The following is a 22,005-nucleotide window of genomic DNA, read 5'->3' as shown; positions in this document are numbered from 1 at the left end:
GTTCCAAACTCCACCTCTGGGAGGGGGGTGGAGTTTGGCGTTTATTTTTCTTTTGTAGAAATCCTTGGCCAGCGAAGCTAAGTAGGTTTAACCAGTACTTCCTCAAGTTCACTAGCTTGTGATCTGCAGCAGGATGCATGTTTTGCTGTAATGTATGTGTGGCTGTGTGTTTCAGGCTTTAGTTTTTATCACGGTGTGATTCTTCACAGCCACAAGTACAACTTGATGAGCTTTTCCAAGGCGACCAGCTGCACAACATTGAACTCACAACAAAACCCTTCCTCCTTCACTCGCCATAATGTAGACTGCTGTGGTGAGAAGAGGATCACATGACCCCTGCCTCATGTGATCCTCATATCCTGAGAACAACAGTGCAGCAGGGCCAGAGACCAGACCAGGTTAGGTTTCTGTGCACGCTCCTACAAACATGTTCTCCCTCTTAACACACATTTTAGGATTTTTCACATAAATTACGTCCACGACTACATAAGCTACAACAGGGATATAGCAACCTAAATTAGTTACTTTTTTTTCATTTATTTATTTGAATATCAGAATCAGGGCAGAAATGTTCAAAATAAAAAAAACTTTATTTTCTGTGTCTCAAATGTCATTGAGATAGAGCAGAGAAGCAGCAGCTCCAAGCAGAGCAACAGCAGTAGCCATAGCAACACCTAAACAAGAAAGAAGAGTAGAATCAGACAGTGCTCGCACAGTCACACACATATAGCCTATTAAAGGACAGTAGTTGATCTGCAACAACCAAAGTGATAAATATCTGTTACATCCAAGTACATTAGTTTATTTTGATCTGCTAATAATACTATAACGACTTTATATATCCTTGGAAATGCGTCCATGTGTTTATCTTAACTGTAAGTAAACAATGTTTTTACCCATGTAATTTTTGTTTCTTCTGGGCTCCTGTACTTCAACAGTGTCCACAGGTGACTCTGAAAACACACATTTTCATTAAGTGTATATACCACTGTAACACAAACCTGACCACCGAGAATACAAAACGCTGTAGCATACCATTGCCACAGGGATATATTCCTCTAAAGATAAATCTAATTTAAAACCCTGTGCACACACGTTGCCCACCTGCTGTCACATCACTCTTTATCATTTCAGGAGTCATCTCCTGCCTGGTGTCCAAGTCTCCATCGGCTGCCTCGATGTCCAGCATCTCTTTCAGCCTGTCGGTCACCTCACACAGACCCTCATCAATAAACTGGTAGTCACACACACACACCGGCCCGCTCACTTTCACTGGACAAAAGACACGACGAGGGAGGCAGAGTTCTGACAGAGAGACAGAGAAGCAGAGATGATAGCTGTAACACCAAGTTTGACCCATTCGGGCACCCATACAGTAACAGCTCATCTACGGAGACACACGTCTAGAACAGCTTATTTAACTTTAGTTCAGCTGACATGTCCGTTGCTGTTTACTCATGCTTGCTAGTATTAATTTATCCAAATCCATCTACACTTAGTGCAGTTGGATCTAATATGAGTAATTCAACTTCTGTCTAACAGCATGCAAATCCTACTTCTTTACTGGGATTGGTTGACTTTAAACCCTCTCACAACCCTGACCTTAAGCTTGCCTATCCTGAGGCTAATGATTGGTAGAGGGAGCTTTGTTCAGCTTGTGTGTTTACCTGTCTGCTGTTTGCCTCGGCTGTTCTTGCTCTCCTCCTCTGATGTCAGCAGCTCTTCCAGCAGCATCTGAACCCGTGTGGCCAACGTAGAAATCACGTCCCTCTTCAGCAGCTGCACACAGTTAAAGTTATATTGAGAAATGGATGGACATTTCGCTCTTTAATTTGGGTTTTCTGCGTTAAAGCATTACCTTCTCTGCCAGTTTGGCCCTGGGTTTGTTGCTGTGTATGTAAGCTCTGCTGTGAATTGCTCCTCTCACTGACACACTGCCTCCACACTCCCGAACCCCATCTGGTAACTTGTGGCCCTCCTAACAAACAGGAAGTCAAGCTTCTGTTTAATAGGCATGCACCTCTTACCTCTTACAGCTTGATAGTATTATTGAAGCTTTTCTAAAATATGTTGCTTATACAAGACTGTGTGAGTCTCTTACCGGTGTGATGAGCAGCTGAGCTGTGTACATCTGTCTCATATTCCTTCTCTGTAGAAACACAAAGGATATATACTCCATTATGCTCCTGTCAAACACACATCACATGAAGAGTACAAAATCCCGCCTTTCAATTTTCGTCTTCAAGAAAACTCTACAAGCCCAGACGCCTTGCTTCAATCTTCTCTACGTATTATAATGACCTGGATGACTGAGAATCTTCATCAACACACATTACTTTATGTTTACATGCAGCTGTGGTGCTCCATACATTGTTTGAATGCCCTGCTCAAGAGCATCTGGACAGTATCTTCAGTCACTCAGCTTAAGTAAAGATGCTGAGGTACCTAATGTAAGAGAACATGAAAAGAAGTGGGTACAACCTGTCCAACTGTAAGATCGGAGTCCTCTGGCAGCTTTTTCCCATCTATTAGACAAACTCCACTCTCAATTTGGTGCACCCACGTTTTCAGTCCCCCCTGAAACAAAGTCTGTTGTAAGAAAAGTTCTATGGAAATGCTTACAAAAGATTCTGTGCATGTGTTTACCTTAAGACATTCCTCCATGTTATGTGTGCTGGTTCTGTTTTCTGGCAGTGGTACCAACATGTCTACAGTTAGACTACATGACACTGTGGCCCAGGAGGAACACACACCTGACTGGTACCTCCAGTCTGCAGGCTTGGCCATGCTCTGGGTCAGCCAAACACAAAGACACTGACATGAATGCTGCAACATCTCTACATGTAAACATTGTGTTGTGTAACATGTTGAGTTAGAATCTTAATAAAAGTGCAAACAAATTAAATGGAAATCACACGTTTTTAACCATAAAACAAAGTTTCTAAGAAATCTTAAAGGTCTTTGAAAGCTTCCAAAACAATGAAAGGACATTTGAAACACTTCTGTGAAGGGGCTGAGTATTTATTAACTCAATAACACACCAGCTTTCCTTCGCTCCAGGTAGAGTGTTGACATAAAGACACATTATAGAGACAATATGCATTTGGATAACTTTGAGATCACTGCGGCAAACTAACCTTGGGGTCTTTGATATCAAAGGTTCTGCAAACGGTTCTGATGTAGAGGGTTAAAGAATAACCACACGCAGCTTTTGGTAGCTACCAGGGACAAGGCCAAGGCTGTGGAAAAGGATACTTTCTGGTTTTAGGGTTGATGTGCAGTGTGACACAGTCTGTGACGTCATCATCCACAGGGCTCCACAGCTGGTCTGAGGAGATCAGGTTCTCCACTGCAAACACCAGCTGGGATCAGAGAGAGCACACTGCTGTGTAAACATCCTTCCAGAGACTTGTTGCCAGATTAAGACTTTTTTGTTGATATCTATAAACATAAAGTGATTGTTGGACTAACTTTGCTAGATGTATAGGTAATGGTAGAGGTACACGGCATTGTTGCAACAAGACAAATCATGTGTGATGGTTGTGTTTTTGTCAACTGACTGTATTTTCTGCCCCCTGGTGGCCAAAAACCTCTCACACTGCTCGTCTAATTTTAGGTTCTTTCCTCTTCATCTTACACTTAAACAGCTTTATGCTCCACACCATGTAACAGAGCTAAGGCTGATTGCCCTCGCCACTTACACTTACTTAAATCAGATGGAAACTTGACTCATAGTCACTTGCTTTGACATAGCCACCACTGTTTGTGGACTTCAGCTCTGCTTTCAACACAATCAGCCCAGCTCTCCTCCAAGACAAGCTGTCCCTGCTGCATGTTCCAGACTCCATCTGCCGGTGGATCACTGACTTCCTGACAGACAGGAGACAGCATGTGAGGCTGGGGACGAATGTCTCGGACACAAGGACCATCAGCACTGGTACCCCCCAAGGCTGTGTACTTTCCCCTCTGCTCTTCTCCCTGTACAACAACTGCTGCACCTCCAGCCACCAGTCTGTCAAGCTGATTAAGATTGCTGACGACACCACCCTCATTGGACTCATCTCAGACGGGGATGAGTCTGCCTACAGGAGGGAGGTGGACCGTCTGGTGTCCTGGTGTGCTGACAACAACCTGGAGCTGAATGCCCAGAAGACAGTGGAGATGACAGTAGACTTTCGGAAAGTGCCAGCTCCATCACCCCCCCCTCACCCTGACAGACACCCCCATCTCCACAGTGGACTCCTTCCGCTTCCTGGGTACCACCATCACCCAGGACCTCAAGTGGGAGCTCACTATCAGCTCCCTCATCAAAAAGGCCCAGCAGAGGATGTACTTCCTGCGGCAGCTGAGGAAACTCAAGGTGCCAGCCAGGATGATGGTTCAGTTCTACACGGCCATCATTGAGTCCATCCTCACCTCCTCCATCACAGTGTAGTATGCTGGGGCCACTGCCAGGGACAAGCACAGACTGCAGCGTGTTGTGCGCTCTGCTGAGAAGGTGATCGGCTGCAGCCTGCCATCTATCCAAGACCTGTACGTCGCCAGGACTCTGAGGCGTGCAGGTCGGATCACAGCTGACCCTACTCACCCTGGACACGGACTCTTTGAGCCACTCCCCTCAGGTCCATTCGGACCAGAACCTCACGCCACAAGAACAGCTTCTTCCCCTCTGCTGTTGGACTGCTGTTGTAATTAATGCACTGCTCTGCACTGTCACTTCACAAGGACACTTTAGTATAGTCACTGCACAATGATGACTATTTGCACTGTTTACACCATCTTGCACTACTAAGAACGAGGCAGAAATAGTGCCGCTATATCACTGAAAAAAACAGAGCAGTAGCCTCTAAAACCAACACACACACCATCCTGATTTAAGCACTTCCTCGACTTACATATAAAGTTGAATATAAATGTGGATAGTTGATTGGCTTTGTCATTTATAACCACTGACATGATGCTTTAAAGTGTGTAAAAATGCAGTGTGTTTATATGACTCTTACCTGTCGGAGTGTAGTTAACGAGTCTTTTGCATCTGCATCGGTGACGATGAAGACTCCTAGTACAGACAGGCCTCCAGGCAGCATCCTGGACACCTGGAAACCAGAGGCCAATTTTCAGAGAGGCCACACCTTATTGTCACTGTTATTTATATGAGGACACAAATTTCAGATAACAATGTTACTTGATGATACTATTTTTTATTAATTACTAATAATTTTTCTTTGTGTATCAACAGGGTAAGTACTAGTAATACCACTTTATTGAGTGTCTGATGGTCCAGAACCTCTGCCATCTTTGCCTACCTGCCGTGCATGCTCAGTGACCCACTCCTTGTCCGGACCTTTTCCAGCTGCTGCTGTAGACTCCTCATTTTGGGGTGTCCGAGTTGCCAGGACAACAAAATCCCTTTGGGCTGAGCACTGCAAAGTCAATAATATCATGTAGTGTCTTCTTGACTCCACAAACATATGGTTATTGCAATTCTGAGCTACATTAGAGTAAAGCTTACCTGTCCAATAAGCAGTCCTGTGATTGGACCTGCTTGTTGTTCACATAATTTAGACAGATACCCCTCTACAGCATCTTCCACTACATACCCACGACCCATACTGCCTAAAAGAAAAATAGTTAAAAACAATGTCAGTGTACTGTAATGACACTGTACAGGAAAGGGAGTACAGGTCAGCATTAACTACAATTATGTAGTTGCTAACTTAATTTAAAAAAACAACCAACTCAATGACAGTGGTAAATACCGTAGTACAAGTAAGAGCTCCTGGCTCCTCTAACTTTAGCTAACGCTTTAGCATTCACTAGCTACATTTACACACAATGAAAAGGTAAACGTTCAAATTTAAAACAGCCTACAGCTCTACGTCTACGAACCGTAAGGAAAATAGTTGAAAAGAGACATAGACATATTATTAAATAACCACCAACCTGCTTTAAGTTCTGACAGCTGGCAGCAGCTCGTCAGCACAGCAAAAAACACAGGGTACCGCGATGCATTGTGTGGTGACGTATTTCCGGCGCATGTTTCTGACGTATAGGAGATTATCGCTGATTTCTCTTCAAAATAAATGTTTATCGAATACTAAAATGAGTAGTCCATGGCTTAATTTCAGACACATAGGTTATTTTTTAAAATTAGACTTTAGGTATTAGATTAAATTTGATGCTGATCTGATTGCAGGGCATACCCTGGTTGATACTAACTAACTAAAGTATTGTTTTAATTGTGACTGCAACAAAATAATCTATATATCGCAACAAAATAATCTATATTAACAAAAACAACTACTTTAAATCCAAGTCAAGTGATGTCATCATATCTGCATTTCTCTTGGATGGTGTACTACAATCCTTACAGTGGTTACTTTATTTTGAAAGTCTGTGGATCCACATCCTACTTTTTTCTGAATGCGGCTTCTGGACATTTTCCTGGTTCACGGGTTTGCGGACCGCATACATATTCAAGATTATTTTATGAGCGTTAGCTATCCAGTCATTGTTATACTCCTGGAGGGATAAGTGGAGATGGCAGCTGTCCTGCTTCAGGCTCTGGAGCGGACAGAGTTGAACAAACTGCCGAAAGGCGTCCAAAACAAGCTCGAGAAGTTTGTAACGGAGCTTCAGAATGCTAACGAGGCGCTCAGGACGCAGCATGAGCGGTTCAAAGCAGACAGTGGTGAGTAGCTACAGTACTTGTTTACTGTTTAGCATTAAATCTGGGATACAAGAATCGTGCCAAATTCTCATCTGTATAATTCGGTAGGAAACATTACTCTGTGTGCGATTAGCCGGGCTCACAAATACTCGCTAACCTAGCTCTCACGCTAAAGCTAACTTTGGCGGATGAAAGATGTGCGACTTTTACACTTTGCTTTTCATTCAGTGACTCACTGTTGTGTGTTGAGAAGACATTAAGCAAAGCATCACCTTTGATGTAGGTTGCACATTTTATATTGTGTATTCATGCTTTCTGGTCCGATGCTGTACACCTACAGAGCAGCAATACTTTGACATTGAGAAGAGACTGGTGGAGAGCCAGGAACAGATCCTGTCTGCCACCAGAGGCCTGCAGACAAGCAAGGAGGAAAACAAAAAGCTCAGTGAGTGTTCACACACATACAGAACTTTTTTAACAGGTGTCTGCCTGGAGTCAGGTTTACTGTAGAGCAAAGTTGATCACTTCATCTATCATCAGCCCGAAATATATAGTGTTTTATATCATGCATTATTTTTGAATGCTAATCAATACTTCTCTCTGCAGATGAAGAGCTGAGCACTCTGAAAGGAATAGATGTGGAGACGGCTGATGTTAAACCAGCGCAACAGGTACAGATACCAACCCGAGTGCTCACAGAATTCATCTTTGCTTAAATTATTACGAAATAATTTCATTTCTAGATTTTCTACAGATCACAGCTTATTATTTCAATTCAAAATGGTATCGTCATTGAATGTATGTGTCCACAGCAAACCAAGTCCAAGTATGAGATCGAAGCTGAGAAGAGAGAGCTGGGCAGGCTGTTGGAGAAGAGAACACAGGAGTTGGAGAACCTTACTGGTAAGAACTGAAGTTATAAGAAACGGTCAACATCCACATGTTTAACAGCTTGTCCTAATACTTTCTCTGGTTTACGTTGTTTTGTGTTTTGTGTGTCTGCAGAGGACGTGAAGCGTCTGAATGAGAAGCTGACAGATGCCAACAAAGTCAAGATGGAGCTGCAGTTAAAACTGGATGATATCCAGTCATCTGCAGCCTCAGTACAGGTACCACCATATATTATAGAAACATTACAACTCAGTGGAATGATGATGGAAGAAGTGCCTTAAGATTCAGTATTAGAAATTAGTTTTATCTTCTTTTGTATTTGTAGCACCGGGAAAAGCGTATGGAGCAGGAGAAAGAACTGCTGGAGAAGAAAGTGGAGTGGCTATCTGCAGAACTGAAGACCAAAACAGAAGAGCTGTTGAACACAAACCGAGAGAAAGGCAAAGAAATACTGGAGCTGCAGGGCAGTCTGAAGAGCAGCCAGGAGCAGGTAACACCAACATGTGGACTTTAAAACTTTTGCCTTCCATCTTCTTTATGCATTTCTTGGGAAATGCTGTGCTGTTTCATCCTCTGTGTTTTGTTATAACATTTCTTTCCAACAGGTGACCAGGCTGGAAAGTCAGCTGACTTCTCTGAAAGAAACGAGTGAAAGCCAAAATAGAAGAGCCGAGGATCTCAACAACAAACTGAAACAGGTAATTCAGTGTTCGTTCTGTACCTAATAATGATTGAGTTGACATTTAGATAACAGGGTTTTTAGTTATTTTGCTGTTCTTTACATTACAGAGCAAAGCTACATAAAATAATACACATGCAATTAGGTAGTAAACACAGTGCGATCAAAGAAATGTATGTTCTTTTTAATTATATAGTATACAATTAAATGTGTTATATTCCAAGTCAAAACTTTAGAAACCTTTAAGTAAGGGCACATCAAGACTTGTTTTCAGTTTTTTACCCAGCAGAATATGAATTTTGAATTTTGTCTTACAGTGGAAATTAATGTTTAGGAAAAATCTTGGCTTCCAGGATGTTGATGGCTGTAGTTTTTTGTCTAAGGGTTCAATAACCAGAAAATGCATCAAGGAAAGAACAATGAACAAACAGTTGTTACTTGCTGTAAGTAGTGTTATTGTGTCTCCAGGCCAGAGATGAGCAGAGTGCCATGGAGGAGAAATACCGCAATGAGCTCAACGCTCACGTCAAGTTGTCTTCTCTCTACAAGGTGAGAGTTATTGCAGAGAATGTTTCTTTTAACAATTTAAATGGATACCAGGGTGTTATCCATTTAAAGCTTTATCTTTACAGTGTAGCCAGTATGTAAAATCTTTTTTTCTCTCTGTAGGGAGCAGCAACAGACATGGAGGCCAAGAACCAGGAACTGAGCAGAGCAGTGGAAGAACTCACCAAGTTTGTTAAAGACACCGGAGAAGGTATGGTTCTAGTTTTTAATTGCAATTTTAAGATTCATTACTGTGTCTGGCTTAAAGCAAATTTGTATACACTAACAGAAAAGCCAGGTTGTTATGAGGTGAATGCCACTGTCTTCTCTTTTCTGCCTGTTACATGTTGCTTTCCCTATGCTGAGCCTGATGGCCTGTTTGTGATTGATGTCTCTGTCTCTGTAGCCAATAAAGTTTTGGACAAGAAGGTGTCTGAGGGTGAACAGTTCAAGACGCGGCTTGAGGCGGAGCTTAAAGAGAAAATTAAGAAAATGGAGAAGGAGCTGGAAAATGCTACAATGAAGGCTTCAGGCAAACACTGCTGTAAGAACACACGTACATTTTTGAGATACTTATGTCATCCCATACAGAGTCCTACACTTATGTCCCCTTCCACAATCACGTGTGCTTTCTGCTCCAGGTGCACCTTCTCTGACTGAGGATCAGCTGAACTCCATGTGTCCATCTGCGGCAGCCATTGCTGCAATTGTTAAGCCTGGCATGAAGTTCTTTGACGTGAGTTTGATTTAGCTGCAGATCCTCTGACGTCATTTTATCTTAAGTGCAGAATGTTACTTTCTGCAAGCTGCACATTAAGTTCAGTCAGAAGTGTACCTGCACACATGCTGTTTGTATCGAAAGTAAAAATCCCTCCTTGTCTCTCTGTTTAGCTGTATAATGCGTATGCAGAGTGTCAGACACAGCTTCAGCTGGAGAAGCAGGAGACCAGGAGAGTGAGCAGGGTGCTGGATGAGATCGTCCAGGAGGTCGAGTCCAAAGCACCGGTCCTAAAGCGCCAAAGAGAAGAGTATGAGAGCATGCAGAGATCCATGGCCTCACTGTGCAACAAGCTGGAACAGGCTCGGACAGTATGTCATTTGTTTTAGAAATACATTTAAATACACCCGTTTTGTCATTTAAAACGTACACACTGCACACACAGGAAATCTACAGTTTGCAGAAAGAGAAGGAGGAGGCTAAACAGTGCTGTGAAGGTCTGGAGAGAGACAAACTCAAAACAGAAAGAATGCTGGACGATACATCTACACAGGTATACCCATATATCCGTTTTACAAAATGATCCAAATAATTATGCGGCTGCTCTTATAATTCATTATCCCCCTCGTCCAGTTGTGCGCTCTTCTGGTGGAGCTGGAAGAAGCCAGAGGAAATCGAGTTAGCAAAGACGACAGCAGTTCTGCTGACATTTCCAGCACCTCTGAGGTGACCAGCCCTCGCCAGCTGTCCTTCCGCAGTGTGGAGGATCTCCAGAGGCAGAACCAAAGCCTGCTGGGAAGGCTGAGGGACTTGGAGGAGGAGAAGGACAAACAGCAGAACCAAGTAACATCAGCACGGTAAAAAAAAAAAAAAAAAAAAACGTGACACAGTCGGAGGATTGCATTATTCAGCACTGAAGCTTTGTGTATTCACATATATTTGTGTACGTTCCCTGCAGTATATCAGAGTTGGAGTCCAGTGTGGATAAACTTCAGAAGGAGGTTGAGCAGCTGAAAGAGCAGAGGAACCAGCAGAAACAGCTGGCAGACTCCAGCGCCAGGCAAAGAGACATGTACAAGGCCCTGCTGACACAGAGCACCGGCTTCAGCCTGCCTCCTCAAGGTCACAGCAGAACACTAACCTAAGGCCTTTGTGAAGACCTTTGTTGAACACGATAATTGAACTTAATTTCATGTGTGCTTGCAGGTCAGGACTCTCCCTCCCCCCCTGCACATGTCCGTCCTTCAGTTCCAGCTACTCGCTCTACTCCGCAGAGAGCTGCTGCTGCTGAATCTGCACAGACTGCTCAGGCCAAAGCTGCTTTAAAACAGGTAAGCACGAGTGCACGCATTTCTCCTTCTCTTAATATGCCACAGCTCCTCTAATCTCCTGTGGATGGTTTTGTTTGCATTTGCAGCTCAATGATGCCTTCACTCTGTATAAAAAAGAGAAGGCAGAGAACGACAGGATCTTGAATGAAACAAATGACCGGCTGCAGAGACAGCTGACAGAACTCCGCTCCAGCCAAGCCAAGCTGACCTCTCAACTGGAGTTCAGCAACAAGAGGTGTGTTTAAAATCGCTGTTAAGTAAATAAAAACTACACACATAGGTGGAAGTTGTTTTCAGACATTACTTTGCATCATGTAACATTTGATGATATGTTGTAATATGTTCCTATGCTCATCAGGTATGAGATAATCCAGGAGAATGTGTCAGCGTACCGCAGAGAAATCTCTGCCCTGCAGGAGAGGAACCAAAAACTGGCTGCAACATCCCAACAACATGAGCACGTCATCCTCACCATGAGCCAGGACCTGAGGCAGGCTAATGAAAAACTGGCACTAGAAGAGGTGTGATAAAGAGCAGTGATGGCTGTTTATTGTTAATGTGCTGTAAACGCAGAGGATGATTCACAGTTACATGATTTTTAGTTTCTTTCTTGTTTCACGTTAGGACCATTTTCTTCATCTGCACCACTAAGTTACACATAAAGTGTTAGTGATCATCTTATGACTCTTACCAAACCAACATTTCTTACCATTCTCTTGTAACAGGATGAAACTATCGTCTCTCTTGGAGACAGTGCTAGAAAGTGTAAATTTGACCTAATTATGAACTCTGTGTCTTTTATGTCTGTTACCGTACTATATCCTAATATTTATTTTGTCCTTATCTGTAGGTGCGTGTGGAGAACCTTACTAAAGAGAGGGACATGTTAAGACAAGCAGAGAGCCGCCTTGGTCGAGAAAGGGAAGCCATGCTGGCTGAGCAACGCAACCAGAACCTGCTGCTCACCAACTTGAAGGCTATACAGGTACACCAGCAGGGTTTTGGTGGAAATGATGCTTGCTTTGCCATAAAATAACCAGCCTGTACATAAAAATTGAATTCCAAATACACGATTTGTCTCATGTTTTAATCATATTTGTCGACAGTTGACAATGGAGCGTACAGAGACAGAGACTCGTCAGCGATTAAACAACAAAATAGAACAGCTGGAGTCAGAACTGGCTTCAATGAAGACCAGGCTGGAACAAGAAGTTGCACAGAGGCATGCCCTTGGACGTAATATGGACGTACGTGGTAGAAATAGTAAGAGATAGCTGCATTGGACAAATGATGGTGTCAGTAACATTCCACTTTCTCTATTCTTGTTACCTCTTCCTCCTCTGCAGGCTCAGTTGTTAGAAGCTAAAAAGCAGCTAGAGACCCAAAACACACTGCAGCAGAAGACCCGGGAGCTTCTGCGAAGCTCTGAACAGCAGGTGGCTGCACTGAAATCTCAGCTGGCTTCAGCTACCTCCACCGATGGTACAACCTCCAGTAACACGACCACCCCGACTACCAGAGCTGCAGGCCTCCGAGCGCCACTGAGAGGTGAAGACGCAATTATTACATATTTATGTACAGACATTGAATCCATATGTGAATATCTAAACTAGCAGGTTGTGTGTCAGTTTGACAACAAGTGTTTAACCACTTCTGTCCCACAGTACGTTCTCCAGTACCAGCAGCCTCTCAGCAGTCTGTCCAATCAGAGCAGGAGCTCTCAGAGGTGAAAAGCCTCCTGCGTAGTGCAGAGGAACAAAACGGTGAACTAACAGAGCAGCTAAAGAATGCTAATGCTACTGTGGAACAGTACAGAGCTGTGGTACTGACTCTGGAAGACAGTCTGAAGAAAGAGAAAGAGGTATGACTTCAACTCTGTTCTCTCTTTTTTTGTTTTTTAAACACCTGCCTGCACACGTGTACTGATGATTCTGCATTGTTTAGTTGCGCTCCCCTCTGGAGGTCCGGCTGAAAGACTCGGAGGAGGTTCAGAGGCAGCTGGAGAAGAGGATTTTAGACCTGGAAAAAATGAAGCAGCAGGAGCAAGAGGAGAGAAGAAAGGCTGTGGATGCAGTGGAGAAACAAGTATTATTTCTAATGAAATCCTAAAATAGAATCAAATAATCAGCTGCACGCCTGTTGTAATGTCCCGTTCTTATCTTTTGCTCAGGTGACCGAGCTGCAGCGCAGTCTCAAGGCCAGCCAGGCAGAGCAGCAGCAGGCACTGGAGAGAGCTACTGCTGCTGTCACTCTAGAGCAGAAGGCCATACAGGACAACCTGCTGCAGGTTCACACACACACACACACACATGTGCACCAGTGTTTTTAGTCTGGAATCAGAACATCACTTGACATACTCCCACTCTCTCCTATCAGACCAAGCTAGCAGGAGAGGCACAGGCTAAGTATGAGCGCGAGCTAATGCTTCATGCTGCAGATGTGGAGGCTCTGCAGGAGCTGAAGAAAAGGTCCCAACAAGAAGCGGCACGGAAGCGGGAGTTAGAAGAGGAACTGAAAAAGATGACCTCTCTCCTGCAGGAGAAGACTGCCGTCTGGAACACAGTGGAGAAACAGCTGAAGGTAGGATGAGACCGAAGAGCTGAAAAGGAGAAAACTGGACCTCCCTGGGTTGTAAAGCTTTTTGCTTCTGAAGACTGCCTTTACTCACTCATCTTTATCTTGACTCTGTTGTAGGAGGACCTGTCCAATCAGAGCCGTCGCTCTGAGGAGCTTGGAAAGCAGAACAATCTCCTGCACCAGCAGATGGATGAAATGGCTGCCAAGAGTCGGCAGCTGCAGCAGCACCAACAGCAGCAGCTTGACCTGTCATTTAGCGAGGAAGGGAAGACCACTGAACAGATATTAGAAATACTCAGGTAAAAACAGTTTAGAGATAATGCCTATTAACCCTTGTGATTATTAAAATAGACAACACAGAATCCCTCTTGTAACAGCTATCAAAGGTGCCAGTATAGAGTTTAAATGGTGTGTTTGTGGCGTAGGTTTGTGCGCATGGAAAAGGAGATTGCTGTGGCTCGCTGTGATGCGTCTGATGGGGAAGCTCTTCGTTACAAACAGCGAGTGAAACACCAAGACAGAGAACTAAAAGAACTACAGGAAGCTCTGAACACAGAGAGGGAGAAGATGCAGGTATATGATGGGAGAAATGTCTCACACTCACAAAATGACTTTTCCCGCAAGAATATATTATTTATTGTAATTGGGCTGTCTGCACGCTCTTCTCCAGGCTACAGCAAAGAGTCTGGCCCAGCAGGAGGAACGGCTGAAGAAGATGGAGAGTATCAGTGCTCTCCAAGAAACCAACAGGATGTTGAAAATGGACAAAGATAAACTGGAGCAGGAGCTGCATCAAGCTCAAGCTAAAGTGAGTTCCTCCCCTCCTGCAATAAATTACATGATACTGAATATATTGTTTGTTTTATGTTAAAGCATATTTTACACAACTAGTCTGACAGATAGAATTTTTACAGTTGGTGCATGATCCCAAAAATACGCTACAAGGAGCTACATAGACCCAATAATATGCCAACTGCCTCTTTTGTGGAGAACTGATCCCACAAGGCTGTTAAGATGTTTGGCAAGGGCTTTAGGTAACAATTAGGTAATACAATTATTTTTAAAAGTTCTTAGCCTACTGTGCACATTCTTGGAAATACAGTAATGAATATGATGACAGCAAAAAAACTGGTGAAATGTGTGCCCTCATTAAAATCCAACTCAAGTTTATCATTTATCATTTATCATTTTCCTGCATCTTCCCCTTTAACTCATTGCATTCTGCCTCTGTCAGGTCAAAAAGCTCCAGACAGACATCGGCCCGCTGCATCACTCTATGTCTGTCCTGTCAGAGAAAAACGGCACCCTGCAGGCTGATAAAAGGCTGATGGAGGAAGACCTCAAACACTGGAAGGCCAAAGCACAGGTACCAGCACTGCGTTGAAGACTACAATCTGCTGTTTCTGCTTGTGTGTTTCTATGTTGTTAAAGTTTGTGGAATGTTGCTTAACTTGATGTTGTGTCACTGCAGCAACTAGTTAGCCAACAGAAAGATGGCAATGTTGAGGAGAGACAGAAACTCGTCGCTGAAAGAGAGGCTCAGCAGAGACGCATCACACAGCTGGCTGAAGAGACGGCCAAGCTGAAGACTGAGTTGGCCAGGTAGAACACACATGAATTAAAACTAACTGAGCTAATTCCATTTTATTCAATAAAGGATTAAAGCATCCTAACAGATTTCCCATTCTGTAAATCAGATCAAGTGCCAGCAGTAATTCAGCTCAGTCTCAGCTGCACAGCCTCAGAGAGTCTGTGGCACAGCTGACAACTGAAAGAGACTCTCTGAAAAAAGACCTGGAAACAAAAAACAACGACATTCTGGAAAAGAACAAGACCATCAATCAGGTGAAGAAGATCGGACGCCGCTACAAGACCCAGTATGAGGAGCTCAAAGTGCAGCATGACAAGGTGCGACTGTGGTTTAAGGAGAAGTTTGGACCTGTTGAATATAAGTTTAAAAACTGCATTGAGTACATGTCTGTGTGTTCCAGTTGGTCAGTGAAACGGCTGCCAAAGCAGGAAGTGAGGCTGCTCCAAGCCAGGAGGTGCAGCAGGAGCTCAACAAAGCCCAGGAGGAGCTCAGCAAGACCCGGGAGGAGCTGAATACACTGAAAGAGGAAGTGCAGAAAAAACAGGAGGAGGTGAGCTAAAAGATACCTTAACTCAACACAGAGTGCAGAAACATGCAGCCCACTTTGTTGCAGCTTCATTCCATTTACCAAGGGTGAAAATTAATAGTTAAAATTTACAGCAACGTTTTGACATTTTGAATCACTTTGGCACCAGGCCCAGAAGTCTCAGCAAGAGCTAGACGCAACTCAGAAGGAGCACCAGCAGACCAAGGAGAAGACCCAGGAGGTCCAAAACCAGCTGTCACAGGTAAACACAATACAGTTAATTGAAGCTGCTGGGAAGACTGTTCAGGGGGAAGGAGAAAAGCTCAGTGTCACCTCTTTGCCTCTACAGGTCCAGTCCCAGTTGTCTCAGACCCAGACACAACTGCAGCAAAGTCAGACCCAGCTGACCCAGTGTCAGAAAGAACTTCAACAAGCCAAGACCCACACCCAGCAGGTAAGATGTCCCACCACTATATATAACACATTTTGTTTCATTTGTAGGTGTGTTCTTAATGGTTAATAAATAACAAAAGTACCTAGCAAATAACAGACCAGGCATAACCACTAACCTTCTTTCTAATATAAAGGTACAGAACCAGTTAAAATCAGCTCAGTCTCAAGTTCAGGCTCGTCAGAGCCAGATCCAGCAGCTCCAGAGAGAGCTCCAGCAGGCTAAAGAGGCCCTCCAGCAGAACCTCACCAATCAGAAAGAGCTACAGCAGAGCCAACAGACCAGCCAGCAGAGCCACAACCAGGAAGTCACCAATCTCCAGACTGCTCTGAGCCAGGCAGAGAACAAGGTGAGGAGCATTCTGTTTGTTTTTGTTGTGTTTCTAACACATACGCTCTCTATTCTGGTATGTAGTTATTATTAATATGTTGTTTTGTATCTAAACAAATTCATTTCTAGTGAAAGTGCAGTTGGCTGTCTTAAATAGGTTTCAAAAATATTTTGCTGATTTCTTATTTTCATACACATTAAGTTACACAGAGTCTTTTCTGGAGTATTAACAGTTTAATTTTGTCTAGATTAAAAAAACTCAAGTGCTAAACACACTGCAGTGTGCACCCTGTGTCTTATGCTTACGTCGCTTGCTTACAGTGAAGTAAGTTGTGTCTGTGTCTTACTGACCTCCCTAACAGGTGACTGAGCTTCAAGGCCAGATGGACAGCCTGCAGAAGGTCAGTAACAAGCTCTGTATATATGTGGCCACAATATAAGTGTAACATGTATGTATTGTGTATGCACAATTATAAAACAATAGGACAAAAATTAATTTGTTTAATTTACTTCTTGGCAGAGTGTTGCTGACCGTGAAGCAGACGTTAAACGTCTCCAGGAGCAGCTAACTGAAGCTAGGCAGGCGAATGAGACCATCCAGGTCAACCAGAGCCAGAGTTCTCAGTCTATCCAGTCCAGCGATGCTAATGCTGCTGGGGAAGTGACGCAGTCATTACAGGATGAGCTGACAAAACTCAGACAGGAGGTATCATGCTCTAAACTGTGCCCTGATCAAAGTGGTGTGTATCTGCATGGAACACATGTATTTATGCTGTTATGTTTTCTTTCTTCAGCTGTCTGAGAGTAAGAGTAGAGAAGATCAGCTGAAACAGCAGATCGCTGACAAGGAGGAAAAGACGAAGAAGGTCTTTCTGGGAGTAAAAACCAAAATCAGCCAGCTAAACAGTAAGCATGTGTAAACACTGTGAAGCGAAGACATGCTGTCAGTAATAGAACATTCCCAAAAGGAATTACATCTAGTAGCTTATATGCCCAATACATGTTCCCGTCACTTGCTCATAGGCTTGTGCTTGGCTAAGCAAAAAGTAAAGATAGAATCTGTCATGACATCAGGTAAAAATGTTATCTTTGACTTTTAGGTGCGAAAGAGCAGCTCAATCAGGAGAATGAAGAACTCAAACAGAGTAAGGAGGAACTGGAGGTGAGAATGAATGCCCTCAAGTCCCAGTATGAAGGTCGGTTTCTTCGGCTGGACAGAGAGCTGAGAGAACTGAGAGAGACACACACACACTCTGATCCCAGAGACGAACCGCAGGACCAGAGTGGGGCTAAGGTACATGTATTTTTAGAAAATAGCATATGATTCAATTCTGTAAACTCCATGTTATGTTCTCTAACCCCTGTTATTGTTGCCCGATTGCAACAGGGGGTCGATCAGGCCAGAACTGCAGAACAGAGACAAATCTCTTTGAAGAGTCCTGCTCAAGACAGGGGGAGCTCCAGCCTGACTGAGCCTCCCACTGCCAACATCCGGCCAACTCCAAGCACTCCATCTCCCAGCAACAAGCCGAGCCCCTCCACGGGTAGCAAGGCCACGCCCCGCGCAAGCATCCGGCCTATGGTTACCCCGGCAACTGTCCCCATCCCAACACCTATGGCCACTGTGATGCCAACTACACAGACTGAAAACCAAGAGGGTAAGAGCCCTCGGTGTCCTGTTAATGATTCAGTGGGTGAATGACACTTTTGATCTGACAGTGGAATGTGTGTCTTCCTGCAGTGCTGATGAGCACGGGAGCTTCTGTACACTCTACCAGCTCCAGTCTGGTGACCACACCTACCTCCGTAACGCCAACCAGCACCCAGGCCACAGCTTTTGTCCAGCCCACTCAGCAGCAGGTGGCCAGTCAAGATGCAGGGTCCAGCATGGAGGCAGAGCGACCATCCACATCCACGTCCCTGATTTCAACAGGTAAAAAAATCTCACTGGAAAGAATCAAATGGCCGTCACCTCTAGCAGGGGGCCTTGTTTCACTCCACTGTTAACATTCTGACCACCCAAATGGTTACTGTATCTTGATTTGACTAAAGCAGGTTCCAAGCGAATCCGAGAGGATGAAGTTGAGGATGAGGAAAGCAGACCAGAAAGTTCACACACACCTCCAACCACAAAAAAACTACGACTAAAGCCAACAATAGCACTGCAGGTAAACACAAAATGCATAGATACAGGACTGAACTTACCCTGTTTGCATCATTTGTACAGCTGTCTTCAGAGACTTTGCTGGGAAAAAAGGACATGAAATGTAATTGAGTGAATTTGCACACTCCAGAAATTCTATGCAATCTGACATGTAGTCCAAAACTGTGTAACTGTGATTAATCAGCTTGGGCTGCTTTTATTGTCATAGCGTGTTGGGCAATAGAACTTTTCCACACAAAGATGCAGCACAGACCTCTACGTATTTTACCTTCCCTTGTTCACAAACTTCTAATGAAGCCAGTATAATGCTGCCTTACTGGCAAAAGACATGATTATGTGGTGTAAACCATGTTTACCGTGCCACAGCACAGTGAAACACAACAGTGAACCAGCCAGGGTCATAAAGGTGCAACAGAGGGAGTCTGGTGTGATTGTGTGTGGGATTCCCACTGTGTAACTTGGTGTGTTTTAGATGGAAGGTGATTCAGAGATGGAAGGAGAGCTGAGGGATGAGGGAGAACAACAGGATTCACCAGATGACAGTCAGGTTGGTTATCATGAATCTGACAAAAAATAAAAAGCTTTACCATTTTGGCATGCAGCCGTTCTTCATCATTTGGTGCGTTTCTGTTGTAGGAGCTCCCAGAAGAAGGTTTTCCAGTCTTAGCAGAAGAAGATGAAGACATCGAGGATGAAGGTGTGTCCCAGTCTGTCCCCTCGGATCAGATGTCCTCTCAGGGTTTAGCTGTAGTTCGTGATGTGATTGTCATCGACACAGACAGCGAGAGCCGCGAGAGCAAAGAAGAGGAGAAGCAGGAGGCTGAAGAGGAGGAGGAGGAGGAAGAAGAAGAGGTGCTGCTGCAGATTGATTTAGAATGTGCTGTGATCTAATACCAGGTGTTGATGGCTTTCGCTGTATGCTTCTCTGTAAGGATGAAGAGGAGGACAATGAAGGTGAAGATGATGATGCTGACAGTGGGATCAGAGGTGGCGAAGAGAGCAATGAGGGCAGCAGAGAGGCTGAAGAGGAAGGAGAAGAGAATGAGCCATCAGAAGGGACCAGTGCTGAGGAGAATGTCTGTGGAGCGTCATCGGGCTCTCAGCGCCCCTCTGAGCCAACCCAGAGGGGTGAGCACTGCCCCAGTTCTGCCAAGAGTTCAGTCATCCTCCACCTGACACATGCTAATGTGTTCACTTATCTCTTTCAGGTGAAAGCAGCAGTGGTGCGACACTAGAGTCCGATCCCCCCAGAGACCCTGTATACTTCCCCCCAACTTCCTCCTCTGGACCCTCCCCCTCTTCCTCCTCCCTCACACCCCGCCTGCCCCACACACGGAGGCCCCCACACGCCCTCCCACCACGCCTCTACATCCAACCTCCAGCTCCAGAGCTGGGACCCCCACACACACAGGTAAGAACAGAAAAGTCACATCACCCTCCTAAAACTGGTACAAAAAGAGGGACAAAAAACCATTTAATGACATCTGACTGATGGGTTCTTGTTAATCAGAGACAGTCCTCCCAGCTGCGCAGACCATCATCAGGACGGGGACCTCAGCTCACCCCTGGAATAGGCAGCATGGTAAGAGATGTATGTACGGAGATTCCTTTTTTTCTTATTTTTGTATCGCTTTGTTCAACCTTGTTAGGGTTTTCATGTATGTGCCATGACATGCTGTATTTGTGTGTTGTGTGTGTAGCAGCCTTTCTTTGATGATGATGACAGAATGGTTCCCAGTACTCCCACTCTGGTTGTTCCACATCGCACGGATGGCTTTGCAGAGGCTATACAGTAAGATCCAAACAGAGTGTGTGTGATGGTTCAATCAAACCGAAGAAGAAACGCTACTGATATGACTGGCAGAGATAATATAGACTGCATGTCAGTCATAAGAGTAACTCTCTCTCCATCTTTAACCTCCTCAGCTCTCCTCAGGTAGCAGGCCTGTCCACCAGATTCAGGTTTGGCCCTCCAGAAGACTTGCTGCCTCAGGCATCAGCCTCACACTCTGATCTGGGACAGCTGGCCTCTCAAGGAGGTACTAAACAGAGTAGCACTTATTTTAACTTGCATAACCTTTTTAGGTTTGATTCTTTAGTTCTAAAACCTTCTTGTGTGTAGGTCTGGGTATGTATGAGTCTCCCCTCTTCCTGGCTGCTCATGATGAAGATGGAGGAGGAAGGAGTGTCCCCACCACACCTTTACAAGTGGCTGCACCAGGTAAGATAAACACACACACACACAAACACACACACACACAGGGCACTATTTGTACATCCTCCCTGACTCTCTGTCTCTTTCAGTGACAGTCTTCACAGAGTCACTGCCCTCAGAAAGCAGTGACAATATGGCTTCCCAGTCAGTTCCCATGGTAACTGCCTCCACTGGGATGGCTGCTGCTGCAGATGATGGAGATGAGGTCTTCATGGAGCATGAAGGAGATGGGTAAGCTACTAAGTTAGGCCTGCATAAAAGTCTTTTTGTTTCACACTACATTCAGCGGGGCTCCAGACTGTTTTTGTTACTTATTGTTTTTGATTCAATTATTGTGTTTCCAGCCCTGGTATTGAGTCTTCTCTGGAGAGTCAGGCAGACATGGAGTCGGCAGGTCAGCAAAGTGATGATGCTTCACTGCCGTCTACCAGCCAAGATCCTGGTACATATTTTAATGTTATTACCAGAGTTCTCATTTAAAGCATGTATAAATGTTTCTTATGTGCATGCTGACCATTCTTTTTTTGTCATCTAAACTTTTCTATAAACAGTGCTTATTAAATGACAATTTAAGTAACAAGCTCTGTATATATGTGTAATCACGGTAATTACTTGGATTATTGTTGCAGTTCAACACCCAAGATGCACTGTGTTTGTTTCTGCTACAACAACCCCTGAGTAAAGTGTTTCTCTGTAGTTTGATGCAGATTTCTCTCTGGTTTTATCCACAGACACCAGCAGTGCTACACCGCGCCGCACACAACCTCTGATGAGCAGCCTGTTGGGCAGAGGAAGCAGAGGGGGGAGGGGGGAGGGCAGGACGTTACTCAGCCGCAGAGGTGAGCAACAAACAGTGTTACCAAATGACCTGCTACTTTTCTGTACACTGACAAAAGATTCAAAAGGGTCATGATAAAGCAGTTTATTGGAGTGCAGTAAGCAGAGCAGCATTAGATATTAAAATGACAACAAGAACAGTGACAAACTGACGTCATGCTATTAATACAAATCTTGTTTTTCTTCATATATTGCAGGAGCTTTCTCCCGAGGAGGAAGGGGTGGGTCCATGGGCAGGGGGGGCATCGCCTAATGGAGTCATCTTATCCAAAAACACATTCTGAATTCAGTTTTTCAACAAATCTCCAATCCAGTTAAGTTAATAATCACAAGACAGATATGACAGCTTTGTGTGTGTCAGTTCACACTGTGTGAGACATTTGTTTTGTCCTTTTTGTTCCAGCTCTTTTGTAATTTTCTTAGTGTTGCTGTCATCTTAAGACATTTGTTTTAATAATAAAGTGAAATACTGACTAGCA

At 44.3% G+C, this 22,005-nt stretch overlaps 2 protein-coding genes across 6 annotated transcripts; one reads left to right on the top strand and one right to left on the bottom strand.

The window, feature by feature from the left end:
• Nucleotides 1-569: 569 nt before the first annotated feature.
• Nucleotides 570-6,024, bottom strand: odr4 (odr-4 GPCR localization factor homolog). Its single transcript, XM_028427719.1, has 14 exons — nt 5,944-6,024; nt 5,513-5,616; nt 5,307-5,423; nt 5,004-5,096; nt 3,256-3,362; nt 3,138-3,174; nt 2,647-2,790; nt 2,482-2,577; nt 2,102-2,149; nt 1,859-1,978; nt 1,668-1,779; nt 1,105-1,305; nt 897-953; nt 570-674 (listed from the first exon to the last, which is right to left on the bottom strand). Exons 2-14 carry the CDS (start codon nt 5,609-5,611, stop codon nt 604-606), a joined length of 1,302 nt encoding a protein of 433 aa, XP_028283520.1. The 5' UTR covers nt 5,612-5,616; nt 5,944-6,024; the 3' UTR covers nt 570-603.
• A 404-nt stretch (nt 6,025-6,428) lies between these two features.
• Nucleotides 6,429-21,915, top strand: LOC114449426 (nucleoprotein TPR-like). 5 transcript variants are annotated; one of them, XM_028427097.1, is made up of 55 exons: nt 6,429-6,691; nt 7,011-7,115; nt 7,277-7,341; nt 7,483-7,573; nt 7,676-7,779; nt 7,887-8,051; nt 8,167-8,259; nt 8,709-8,789; nt 8,910-8,997; nt 9,193-9,330; nt 9,428-9,522; nt 9,678-9,875; nt 9,950-10,057; nt 10,138-10,361; nt 10,463-10,626; nt 10,711-10,835; nt 10,922-11,070; nt 11,194-11,356; nt 11,686-11,820; nt 11,942-12,082; nt 12,182-12,383; nt 12,500-12,696; nt 12,780-12,920; nt 13,006-13,122; nt 13,212-13,415; nt 13,530-13,711; nt 13,838-13,985; nt 14,083-14,220; nt 14,647-14,778; nt 14,884-15,014; nt 15,110-15,320; nt 15,404-15,553; nt 15,699-15,791; nt 15,879-15,983; nt 16,117-16,329; nt 16,673-16,711; nt 16,831-17,016; nt 17,105-17,216; nt 17,411-17,604; nt 17,698-17,968; nt 18,052-18,243; nt 18,363-18,478; nt 18,947-19,021; nt 19,111-19,171; nt 19,253-19,326; nt 19,407-19,602; nt 19,683-19,885; nt 19,985-20,065; nt 20,175-20,266; nt 20,401-20,513; nt 20,597-20,695; nt 20,779-20,920; nt 21,034-21,131; nt 21,421-21,528; nt 21,724-21,915. In XM_028427097.1, exons 1-55 carry the CDS (start codon nt 6,541-6,543, stop codon nt 21,777-21,779), a joined length of 7,455 nt encoding a protein of 2,484 aa, XP_028282898.1. In that variant the 5' UTR covers nt 6,429-6,540; the 3' UTR covers nt 21,780-21,915. The 5 variants fall into 5 exon arrangements, with proteins under 5 accessions (XP_028282898.1, XP_028282895.1, XP_028282897.1 ...); XM_028427094.1 differs by having other exon boundaries at nt 18,366-18,478; nt 19,111-19,326; XM_028427096.1 differs by having other exon boundaries at nt 19,111-19,326; nt 19,985-20,056; nt 20,178-20,266.
• The last annotated feature ends 90 nt before the right edge of the window (nt 21,916-22,005 follow it).

Source organism: Parambassis ranga, chromosome 17 (assembly GCF_900634625.1).
Source record: "Parambassis ranga chromosome 17, fParRan2.1, whole genome shotgun sequence".
Classification (NCBI taxonomy): domain Eukaryota; kingdom Metazoa; phylum Chordata; class Actinopteri; family Ambassidae; genus Parambassis; species Parambassis ranga.
This window is presented reverse-complemented; position numbering and strand designations above follow the sequence as displayed.

Excerpts from the sequence above, each read along its gene's own strand:
- odr4 (XM_028427719.1), bottom strand. The coding sequence starts at position 5,611 with ATGGGTCGTGGGTATGTAGTGGAAGATGCTGTAGAGGGGTATCTGTCT. Across the intron at positions 2,150-2,481 it reads CCGATCTTACAGTTGGACAG|AGAAGGAATATGAGACAGAT; the intron begins GTTGTACCCACT and ends GTGTTTCTACAG. Across the intron at positions 1,780-1,858 it reads GGGCCAAACTGGCAGAGAAG|CTGCTGAAGAGGGACGTGAT; the intron begins GTAATGCTTTAA and ends AACTGTGTGCAG.
- LOC114449426 (XM_028427093.1), top strand. The coding sequence starts at position 6,541 with ATGGCAGCTGTCCTGCTTCAGGCTCTGGAGCGGACAGAGTTGAACAAA. Across the intron at positions 13,712-13,837 it reads CAGATATTAGAAATACTCAG|GTTTGTGCGCATGGAAAAGG; the intron begins GTAAAAACAGTT and ends TTTGTGGCGTAG. Across the intron at positions 13,986-14,082 it reads CAGAGAGGGAGAAGATGCAG|GCTACAGCAAAGAGTCTGGC; the intron begins GTATATGATGGG and ends GCTCTTCTCCAG.